The sequence below is a fragment of the Pogona vitticeps genome, chromosome 9 (assembly GCF_051106095.1).
Source record: "Pogona vitticeps strain Pit_001003342236 chromosome 9, PviZW2.1, whole genome shotgun sequence".
Taxonomy (NCBI): domain Eukaryota; kingdom Metazoa; phylum Chordata; class Lepidosauria; order Squamata; family Agamidae; genus Pogona; species Pogona vitticeps.
In genome coordinates this window covers 18472889-18485098 of record NC_135791.1, presented here as the reverse complement: position 1 = coordinate 18485098, position 12210 = coordinate 18472889, and the positions used below count along the sequence as shown (strand labels likewise).

Here is a 12210-nt window from a genome sequence, read left to right as displayed (position 1 = left end):
GGCATCGTCATCGCTGTAGAAACTGCGTATGAAAAAGGAGATGCTCTAATGTTTCGATTTCTTTATCGAAACATTAGAGCATCTCCTTTTCATACGTAAGCAAGAATGAACTTATATTAATTTTTGCTCCAACAATGCATTAGGGCTTATTTTCAGGGGATGTTTTATTTTATATTCATGTACAACTATCTACATTTATTCAAATACAGTCATGTCATCTTCTTCAGGTTGCTGCACAAGGGTGGAGGGCAGGGTTTCTCTTAACAGTGGTTTATTTTTAGGGTAGGGCTTATATGACGAGCATCCTGAAAAATCATACTAGGGCTTACAGTGGTGCCTTGCTAGACGATGATAATCCGTTCCACTGAAATTGCTGTTTAGCGAAATCATTGTCTAGTGAAAAGCATTTCCCCATTGGAATGCATTGAAACCTGTTTTAATGTGTTCCAATGGGGAAGAATCGTCGTTGTCTAGCGAAGATTGGCCGTAGGAAAGCTGCTTTGCGAACCGCCGATCAGCTGTTTAAATTGCTGTCTTGCAAAGCTTAGGTCCCGAAAACACCTGTTTGCGAGCGCAGAGGGAGCTGTCAAAATCATTGTCTAGTGAAAATCGGTTTGCGAAGCAGGGACCAAACATATTTTTAGGGTAAATAATAGTGTACCCTCATTCACTGATGACTGGTCCATTAGAAAATGTGGGATGCTACCCCCATCTCATGTCTAGGTTACCTATGGCTACCACCCTCCTGCCTTCCTCCTTATTTGAGGTAGAGGGCCAGGAGTCTACCTGTGTACACCTTCTGCTACTGTACGGAATATGAATATGTATTTCCTTTATATGTAAGTCTCTGGAGGCTTCTGTGCAGAAATACATATTCTTATCCTTCGTTCTGCTTGCCCTCTGTACCTGTTTCCCATGCTGACCATTCTGCTCCACCAACTGCACTGAGCGCAAGCCACTATCATCCAACTTTTAAAATATTTTTAGAGGCAAAATACAGTACTCCATGTTTTTGCCACTCTCTTAGCAATCGCATGGTTTTTTAAGTAATGAAGAAATAACAGCATGTTGTCCCATTTGGAAAACCCTAAAGATGTTACATCATAACGTCTCCCTCCCTCATTTTGCCCCCTCATGGATATACAGCTTTCCTAAGGCAAAGAGGACCTATTTCTCGTATAAGGGGATCTTTCTCCCCACAGTCAGCTACTCTGAGGAATCACTAAGGTATACAGAAAACGAATTCCAGCTCCTTGATGATGATGTGGTGACCACCAGCTATCCCAAGTCAGGTTAGTGTTGCAGTGAAATAATGTTCACCACTGGAATTGTTTCACCATTGGAATTAATGTTGTTCCAGGGTCCCTTTATATGAAACAGATGGTTGGACACACAGGATTCCATGAAAAGGATAAGGACTTAATAGCATAAGAAGCCTGAAAACTTGCTGAATGCAAGACAACATCTTAGTTTAGAGTTTTCTTATTTAAAGCCAAAAACAGCCAATATGACATCTAGGACAACAAGAGGAAAGAAGAATATTTGTTAAGTGTCTAAGAATAGTTGCACCAGCTTAATGACAAACTGAAAGCATGGTCTAATGCTCTGGTTGATTCCCCACAAGTAGTAAATAGCTGATCAGAAATTGACCAGTGGTCTACCAATTGACCATAATGCATGGGTTAATAATCAACAGCTCAGAAGGAACAAGTTACAACTAATTATCATTAATTCAAATTTGCATTAGATACATTTTATATCAAAATTGTGATGTGTCCAATCATGGCTGTTCATTTTGGCTGAAGTTAATTTTGGCTGACATCTATTGTCCATAGGCGGACAAGGAAAGAAGAATATTTGTTTCAGGGTAAAGGGCGTACAAGTTAAGTGAGATATTTAAAGGAGTGGTTTTACCAGTTCTGCCTGCCCAGTAGGTAGGGATTCAAACGCTCTTCTTCAGAGGCCTAGCACATCACTCTATCCACTGCATCACACTGGGAATCTGCAAATAATGAGTTCCTTGTAATTAATTCATTTTTAATCACCGTATTTTCTGTTTATAAGATGCCACCATATATAAGACTTTTCTAATCCAAAATTAAGAAATCTAAGTGGGGCTTAGCAAGGGTGGGGGGAAAGGGATCAAAGCGCTGCAGGTTCGCTTTGATCCCTGCTTTCCCCTCCACTTGTTTTTGTTTTCTCCTCTGATTACTTCCATGTATAAGATGACTCTCAATTTTTAGTCTAAAGATTTTAGACAAACGTATAATCTTATACACGGAAAAATACGGTAGCTAAACTATATATCACAAAGGTGACGTGTATAAACGTGGCTGTTAACTTTGGCTGAAGTTTTCCTGGGACTTTATTTTGCTTTAGGAAAATGTTTAGATCTTTACCCCTTCATGTACATTTAAACAGTTTTTCTGTAAAATTGGTCAATATGGTTGGATCCTGTGTACCCTCAATGCAAAAAAAAAAAAAAAAGATTTATACTAGTCCTACCCAACATTCATTAATTTGTTTATAATTAAGAGTATGGGAAATCAAGCTTCATTTTTTTTGTTTAACTTTGTATCACAGACAAGAGACTCACAGCATTCTGAAGTTCCAAATTGTAACAAAAATGACTAGTTACAGTTGAATAATGAGAGTTACTTTCAAAAATATAAATATAACTGTAAGTAATTGCTTGTGGAACCTTGGACCAAGAACGGTAACATATTACAGTCTCTGTATTTCATTAAAAAAGTCTTTGGATTCCTAAAAACCAAATTATTAACTTTATACGCTACTGTAGATTTTTTTTAAAAAAGAACATATTATTTTATATTCAGTTTCTTCTTGTAATTATCTGATTTGCTTAATTTTTTTAAAAGTCCATTAACTGCTTAATGAATTAATTCCTTCTTTGCTCAATACTGCGAAGATTCCTGCAAATTATGACATTACCATGTTGAGCGGCTTTTGCATTTTGAACTCCTGCTCTGATAGGGTGAGATTTGTAGCTGTTCCGCCCCCGCTCCCCAATATTTTGGATTGTACTTAACTGATTTTGCAAGAGGCGGAGAGATATGACTGAGAAGTCAAAGAGAAGGAGAAATCAGCTTTATTGAAGGTATGTTGTGAGATAAGATGCAACTTTGTGACTATTGGATTCACCCCACCGCCAGGTACTAACTGGATGTTGGAGATCTTGGGCTTAATCTGGCATGATGGAGACCCCTCGTGGGTTCAGAGTACATTCATGTTTGATCGGTCACCATGGATTGAGTCTGAGTCCGGTCTGAAAGCTGCCTTGAACTATCCTCCACCCAGGTTCCTGACGACTCACCTGCCATTCCAGCTTTTCCCTAAGTCCTTCTTGCATTCCAAGTGCAAGGTAAGCAAGAATTAAGCCATCAGTCAAGACCACCTTTAGGCCTTGTTGGTTTGTGAACGCTAACCTAGGGAATTCTAGGCTGGACATATTCCATTTATGGGTATATACAGTGTTGTGTACTGGCCATATAGCTCATCGAACTGAGGGTTCAATTGTCCGTTGTGGCTCATAGAAGAAGAGGCCGTCTTATTACTCTTTGGTCTAAGTAATTGTGCAGTTTAGTTGTACAAGCAGAGCTACTTGCAAACCAGCTTACACAATTGCTTGTGGAACCACTTGAATAATGGAGGTTAGCACTAGTGTGGGTCAGCGCTAGTGGGGTTTTCACTGCAGTTGCATCCTAGTCAATACAGCCCACAATGGTTTAACCCACGAGTGGAGGACGCTGCCCTATCTAAATATAACTTTTTCTCTCCTACAGATTATCTACATCATGCGAAACCCCAAGGACGTGCTGGTCTCACATTATCACTTTGCAAAGTGTTGTAAATTCTATGAGGAACCTGGGACCATGGAAGAGCTGATGGAAAAGTTCTTGAATGGGAATGGTATGAAAAAAAGGCAGTTCCTTGGTCTTCTTCGATTGGGGGAAAAAAACTCTATGCACTACACTCTATTAGATATTTATGTACAACTATAGCCAATAAGTTGAGTTCCTTTTTCAAACTGGAAAGAATAGCTTGTTACTTAATTTATCTCCTTTATTTCTTGTACTGGTTTTCACTTGTGGTGCAATTATATGGCAAGAAAGCTGCATATCTGATCAAACTGGTAGCGGTCACCTTGCGGGGAAATATCTCTCTTAAAGCAAATCTTCCATCCTTCAGTGGAATTACCCAAGCCTAGCCACTCAAGATAATATCTCTACTGTTGGTTCCACAAGGTCCAACATGAGCACAGATCAGGGTTAGGCTAAATCACTATTCGCTGCATGTCATGTGATCAACAGGAAACAAATCAGACTGGAGCATGTCACAAGGGTTTCAAAATATGAACTATATTGCCTGTGATCACACCATCAGACTCATTTCTATCTCTACCCCATTCATTCCCTGCATATACTCTCTTCCCCAAATTAGAAATGTTCCTTCTTGACCCCATTTCCCTCTGTTTTTCTTTTCAAGGCTGAGTAGCTCTCCCTTTCTCTCACAGTCATTATTTCATTACAGTGGGGTCTCTACTTAAGAACTTAATCCGTATTGGAAGGTGGTTCTCAAGTTGAAAAGTTCTTATGTTGAATCTGCATTTCCCATAGGAATGCATTGAAAACCTTTTAATCCGTATCTGCTCTTTTCCGTCCATAGAAACTACAGTGGAACCTCTACTTAAGAACTTAATACGTTTTGGAATGGTGTTCTTAAGTTGAAACGTTCTTAAGTTGAAGCAAAATTTCCCATAGGAATGGACTGAAAACCAATTAATCCGTTCTGGCTGTTTTTTTGTTATGTAGAGGTGCGTTCGTACATTGAAGCATTAGTTCTCATAGGAACTAATGCAAAGCTGGTTAATACGTACTCTACCACTAGGGGGAGAATTTTTTTTTTAACCTAAGATGACCTAAGGTTAAAAAAAGAGCAGAAAAGGTTTTTTTTCCTGTTCTTATCTTGGATTTCTGTTCTCAAGTAGAAGCAAAATTTAGCAAATGGAGCTGTTCTTAAGTTGGATTGTTCTTAAGTAGAGACGTTCTTAAGTAGAGACCCCACTGTACTTTTTTCTTTCCCCCTCTTTCCCTTTCCCTCTCCGGTGTACTCAGGGCCCAACCAGACAGCACAGTGAACACAGAAGTTTCCATAGAACTTCCTCAGGAAGGAAAATATTGTCTGTTTTAATACTCTGAGCTTTTAACAATCCCACAGTTCACAAATTAGCCTTGTCATGTTTCATAACTGCTCACTGGGAAATGAGCATGGCATTGCTTTCAGCCTGGTTTCTCAGTCAGAGTAGCTCTAAAGATTTCTGTGCCAGGAGGGAAGGCATTTGTAAGGAGAGGGAATATGTGTTTGTTGTATCATGTGTTCTGGCTCTCAAAGTAAGTGTGGTGATTCTGGGAGTTCAGAATGAGGGGCACATGAGTGGAACCCTCATCTGCCAGCTCTGATAAGGAGGGAAGAAGAAGCAGGCTGGTTGGAAAAATAATAATTTTATTATTGTCTGCCCTGGGGTCAATTCCACCTTATATGGTTCTTTCCTAGATTTTCTGGTAGCCAGGACTTTGCAGTAGCTTACTAATTTCTTCTTCAGCTGGTGCCCTGGCATTGTGTAGCTACACAGTGTAGGCTACATTGGCTGGCAGATACACAATGGGAAATCAGATTCCCAACGTTGAGCTCTGCAGACAGATACCTAACTCAGTAGGGGTACCTAATTTTGTTTTCACCCGTACGTGAAAAATTTCAGAAGCGTTTTCACACATTTTTCACCTTCTAGTGTGGAGACTTTTCTTCTTACATATATATCAAGAGGCATGACAAGATGCTTCAGGAAAATGCTTTATTTCTGCTAGCGATCAGAGATAGTCAATATATACATTACACAACAGCAATGTGTTTAAGGAGAGCCCAAAAGCAAAGTTGTAAACATAGCTTATATGGGAAGACATACAAAGGGTCATAAATGACTAATTTAAATTGGTAATTGTTTGAAACTCTTTCTCCCAGGATATATCCTAAAGGAAAACATTCCTTTGGCATCTGGTTATCTTTCTATATGATAGAACAAGAAAAGGCTGTGTGGTTCCCAAGATAACACAAATGTAATGAAAGAGTGAGTGAGTTCTAAACCACTGGTTCTTAACCTTGGGTTACTCAGGAGTTTTGGACTGCAACTCCCAGAAGCCTTCACCACCAACTGTGCTGGCTGGGGTTTCTGGGAGTTGCAGTTCAAAAACATCCGAGTAACAAAGGTTAAGAACCACTGTTCTAAACTACCAGAAAGACTTGTGTGATAAGGAGCAGCGAAATGATGGACCTGCTTTCTGAAGACCCAATGAAGAAAACTAAGAAAGAATAAGTAATGAGTCAAATGCCAACTCCCCACCAACTACCTACCATTAATCTTCAAACCAACTCTGCATTGATGACCAGTTAAATTCTGGAAATGTGAGAACAGAATCTGTTCTCTTGCTGAGAACAGATTTGGCCTAGTAGAGCAGCTGGAAGAAGTAAACTCTCTCAATTCCTTTGTTGTATAGTCACCCAAAGAGCAAGAGAAAAGGAGAAGAGGTGTTATTTTCCAGCTTGAAGGCCATTGTAGACTCCAACTCCTCCAATTGTACAGCCAATTGTACCAATGAATTCATGATGGATAGTTAAATTTCATACAGTTAGTACATCATTAGAAGTGGAGCTCCCTCAGGAGACAAAAGGCATTGACTGTCCCAGCTTGTTTATGATTTCTTCCTTCAGTTTGTATGTAAAAATAAGCTTTGTTTTCAAGTTTATTTGCCCAGGCATGGAGCTTCCAAGCAAGTGCATGCAGAGAGAAAATGCTTCTCAATAATTTATTTATTTATTTATTTATTTATTTATTTATTTATTTATTTATTTATTTAATTTTAACTTATATGCCACCCACTCTACCCAAAGGTCTCTGGATGGCTTACAACAATTAAAATACAATTAAAATATACCATATTTTTCCGTGTATAAGACACCCCTATGTATAAGACAGCCCCACTTTTCTAATCCAAAATTAAGAAAAATAAGTGGGGCTTAGCAAGTATAGGGGGAAAGGGATCAAAGCATTGCAGGATTGCTTTGATCCCTGCTTTCCCTTCCACTTGTTTTTTTTCTCTCCTCAGCTTACTCTGTGTCAGTTTTTAGACCGTCAATTTTTAGCCTAAAGATTTTAGACAAAAGTATAAGTACTTTTGTCTAAAATCTTATACCTCCTGCCAACCTAGCAGTTCGAAAGCATGCAAATGCAAGTAGATAAATAGGTACCACCTCGGTGGGAAGGTAACAGAGTTCCGTGTCTAAGTTGCACTGGCCATGTGACCACGGAAGATTGTCTTCTGACAAAATGCTGGCTCTATGGCTTGGAAACAGGGATGAGCACCGCCCCCTAGAGTCGAATTCGACTGGACAAAAATTGTCAAGGGGAACCTTTACCTTTATAGTCTTATACATGGAAAAATACAGCATACTCTAAAAATTGCCATCAGGATCCATAGTTGATACTATTTCAATTAAAAGCCTTTTGAAACAGGAAGGTTTTGACCTGGCACTGAAATGTCATCAGCATTGGTGCCAGACGAATCTCAATTGGGATGGCATTCCATAGCCTGGGGGCAGCTGCCGAAAAAGCCCTTTGTCTACAAGCCCTCCCTCTTACCTCCTTGAGGGACGGCTCTTTCAGGAGGGCCCCCTGGCTAGATCTTAGCTGCCGGGTAGGTTCATATGGAAGGAGACAGCCCTTCAGGTATCCAGGACCCAAGCCGTTTAGGGCTTTATAGGTCGAAACAAGCACTTTGAACTGGGCCCGGACAGCAACTGGTAGCCCATAATAAGAAACAAGCTAATAAATCAGCCAGCGTCTGCTCCTGAATGCCCCACTGTTATCTCCAGATTCTGATTAGAAATAACATGCATCCTCTATCTGAGCTGCAGGAGGAGTTTCAGCAGGACAGCCACACTAAGGATGGATCTGTGCAGACCTCTGATGGATGAAATTCATATGTTTGGTCAGGGAGATTAGGACTGTATCCTGAAGTTCACCTTCCTCCGAATTAGGGAAACTGGAATTCTGGGATAAGACTCCCCATCTGCCAAGTGTCACATCCCTTGCTCAGCTCCTTATATTCCACCTTTGTCTTGGCTTGGCTTTTCCAGTGGTTTATGGTTCCTGGTTCGACCATGTGAAAGGTTGGATGAAGCTGAAGGAGAGACCCAACTTCTTCTTAATCACCTATGAAGAGCTGCAGCAGGTCTGTTTAACCATTTTCCTGTGTTCATACATCTCCTATTATTTAACCTTATGAGATTTCCAAAAATCAAATACTTTAGAGGTTAGACCAAACATTCTTTGGTGCTTTCAAGGTCCTTTCTTCTCTTCCAAGTCAAGATGTAAAAAAACAAAAAGGTCAAAAGGGCAAAGAACCTCTAGTCAAATGCAAACCAACTCATCCTTCGGTCACTCTAGACTCGGTCTGTGCTCCGGTCTGAGTTTCTGAACCTGATTCAAGGGCTTAGTCCTCTTCAGCTCATTGCCAGGAGTTGGGTTGGCTGAGACATGATGGCACACCGTACTTTGCCAGGCAGAGGGTTTCCAAGGGTTCTGTTGTCCATTTGGCTTGGCTGAATGGCAGATAAGGGAATATTGGGTTTCTCTGAACTTCAAACTGTCGACAGTGTCCAGACACATAGTATTCCCTACTAGAGATCTGTCATGCACTTTTTTGAACTACAGCAAATAATTCTAAAAACCTCACTCAACTGCAGATCCTGGGATCCAACTAAGGTATTTAAACTGTTATCGAACAGGTATAACTGTGTATTTTAGCTGTACTCTAAAGATCAAAAAAGCTGTCTAGCTTAATGCAGCATGCAAAATGGAATCAAGTGATTCTTATGAAGGAGCTGATCTTCTCTGCCCCTTGACTTTCTCTGCTGCAGGACCTGCGAGGCAGTGTGGAGAAGATCTGCCACTTCCTTGGTAAGGAACTGGCCAGTCACCAGTTGGATGCGGTGGTGAAAAATGCCTCCTTCCAAATTATGAAGGACAACAAGATGTCCAACTTTTCCCTAGTAATAAATATGGATCATGAGAAAGGAAAATTCATGAGGAAAGGTAAAAAGAGAGCTGAAGAGAAATGGGATGTGTGCATTTTGACTTCTAAACACTGAATGAATTAGATGGGTGGTATCCCAATCTCATATGAAGCCTGTGAATAGCTTACCAATTGAATCATGCTTGGACACTGATCTGTCCATGGTATCCACGACCATGCCCCAGGACAGAAGCGTACTTCAACAGGTGTAGAGCATGCCATTTGATAACACGGAGCTACATCTGAAGTTTCTTGCTCACCATTTTGCTTCACGTCTGGCCTTCGCCAGTGCTGGTGCTTCTTCTGTCGCATTCAGTGAAGCTGAAATGCCCATTGAGATGATTAGCTCAGAAGGCCTAATTGTTGTGGCCAATAAAAACAATACATCACTCCTTCTTTGACAGAGATCTGAGTAAGATAAAATAACCGTGAGAAAAGGGTATGGTATCTACTTTCAAGCTTCCCAGTGAAGTGCAGAGCAGTGGTTCCCACACATGGATCCTTAAATGTGGTTGGACTAAAATTCCCAGAAGACTTCACCTACTAGCTGTGTTGGCCAGGATCCCTGGGAGCTGCAGTCCAAGAGCATGTGGGCATCCACTGGTGTAGAGGAAAGAGTGGTTGACTAGGACTGAAGAGACCTTAGTTTGAATCCTCGCTTGGGGACTTTTTTTTCCCTTGGAAACTTATTGGGCTGGTGGAACGGGGTGGGGAGATGGATCATTTTTGGAACATCTCAGTTGCCTTGAAAGCTCTTTTAAGGTTGTTAGAAATCTGTTTTGACTTGAGGACATGTAACAAAACATGCTGCTCTGCAGTGTATCTGGAGAGTGCAGGGCATGTTAGGTGGGCCCCTCTAAGCTGGTGTTGATCATTAGAGGTAGAGATGGGCACGGAGCTCTAGATAGCCCTCCATCCCAATTCATAGGCATGGTACCACAAGTGCTGCATGTTTACTTCCCCATCTCCCCCAGCAGCCTGCCCCATGTATGAGCCTTGGCGTGCTGCCTGGGGTGCCCTCCATTGCCAGCTGCCCAGTTTGGGCAGTAGCCTAGGCTTCCCTTCCATGCCAGCTCCCACAGTTGGCCATTGAGAGGAGGAGGCGGGAGGGGGATCTTCCCTGTCCAGCTGGGGAGTCATCAGCTGTCAGAGGAGGTAGGGAAGGGAAACCTGTGCTTCTGTCCAGACCTGGCAGCCGGTGACGGAGGATGAGCTGGGAGGCATATTGAGGCTTTTGAATGGGGGGCACATCCAGGGGGTAGGGAGAGGGAAAGTGACACACATACAAATTGGGATGAAATGCTACAAAGAGCTTCTTGCAGCCATTTCTATGCTGGCGCTGATCATTAGTTTTGGTACACTGACTCCACTTGCTTATGGTTACTTCTCCCTCTTGTGGTGTTTCAGGGATCTGCGGAGACTGGAAGAACCACCTCACCGTGGCACAGAGCGAACACTTTGACCACGTTTATCAGGAGAAAATGCAGAGTGTGGGTGTGACTTTCCCGTGGGATTGAACAATGCCAGATAATTCCCTCTGCTGTTATTTCTAGGCAGGATCTTTCATGTGCGAATTTTGTGTGGAATGTGCCCATCTTCAAGTTTACCAAGTGTTCACACTCTACGTCTCCTACACTTCGTATGAGGAGGCCGGGGGGGGGGGGAGTTCTGTTCTTTTCTTGTCGGGTGTGCAGAAATGGAAGGAAAAATGTCATAGTTGAACTGCTGCAAGGTGACCGACAATAAAAGATGCCCATATCTGCAGGTGTGCTTTATATACTGAATTCTAAAGGAATTCCAAAGTTAATTCTTCCATACTACAGCAATTCCCACCATCATTGTGGGTAATTCCAGGGACTGAAAAAAAAAGTTCTTTTCCAAACTGCAAAAACAAAAAAACAAAAAATAAACTTTCTGCAAAAAAATCCCTCCTTTTACTCCTCCTCACTGTATAGTGGTTGATTCAGAGATCCTGCAGTGTGTGCTTTCAATACAGATTGTCATCTACTCCCTGAAAATATTGCAGGTGGAAGTAATTGCTAGGCAGCGTTTGAGGCATGAATATTGTATGGAAATAATAACATCTGTGCCTCCAGGGAGAAGAGCCAGCCTATGTAGCCTAGGGCAGGCTGCATGGTTCCAGAGCAGCCCCTGGAATGGTCAACCATTCACGACTACTGTATATCTAGGAAACTCTGAAAAAGAGTTGACATAAGTTAGCATTGACTTGCACTTATGATTAGATCAGTATATGAGAGAGGGGTGAGACTGTAGCACATTATGCTCTTCCTTTTTCTGTGTGGGAATTCACACCCATGTCCCAGCTGAATGATCGGGATATGGTGTTGTTTCCCTTGGACATCAAAATTTCTTGCTTATCACTGTCTGGCGCAGTCTTCTCATTTCTCCTGATAGCTTTTCTCACAGGGGATGCTGCCACTTCTTCCAAACTGCACAGTCAGTATTCTGTGGCTTCTGAACTAACTGCTGTCCCTGTGGTTCCTCCGTTTCTGCTATTTGCTGAAGCGTGAATCCTCTAATTCATTGCTCCACATGACGTTCTCCAGATATTCTTGGATTAATTCCCAGAAGGCTTCTCCACTAGAGAGGAGAAGCCTTCTGGATTTCTGGGAGTTGTAGTCCAAGAACCTCAGGGAACCCAAGATTGGCAACCACTGCTTTTATCCCTTGCAGAAGCAGAAAGCCACCTGGTGTTCAGTGGGATGTTCTCAATTTTGTGTAACCTAGTTATCCTTGGAGGAAGCACCGACAGCTGTTCTTTGTGCTGCAGCTTTCCAAAGAGCATTCTTCTCAACAGATTCTGGAGCCCTCAGAAATAACAACAACAACATGAATGTCAATGGAAGTGTAAATCATGCCTGCCAGCTCATTCATGTACAGATAGCCAGTGTGATGGGCAGAGCTGGATTTAGACCTGGGGGGTGGGCTTTAGGATCTGGGGTTCCTCATATACAGGGATTAAGATAAATGGCAAATAGCCAAATTTACACACCAATGTCCATATATTGCATGTCACTGGAACTTATACATACATACAGAA

General features: G+C 41.8%; 1 protein-coding gene across 1 annotated transcript; it reads left to right on the top strand.

Moving 5' to 3' along the window:
• Window positions 1–338: 338 nt before the first annotated feature.
• Window positions 339–11764, top strand: LOC110070728 (sulfotransferase 2A1-like). The gene is made up of 5 exons (XM_078380254.1): window positions 339–3382; window positions 3804–3930; window positions 8212–8306; window positions 8995–9169; window positions 10557–11764. Exons 1-5 carry the CDS (start codon window positions 3185–3187, stop codon window positions 10664–10666), a joined length of 705 nt encoding a protein of 234 aa, XP_078236380.1. The 5' UTR covers window positions 339–3184; the 3' UTR covers window positions 10667–11764.
• The last annotated feature ends 446 nt before the right edge of the window (window positions 11765–12210 follow it).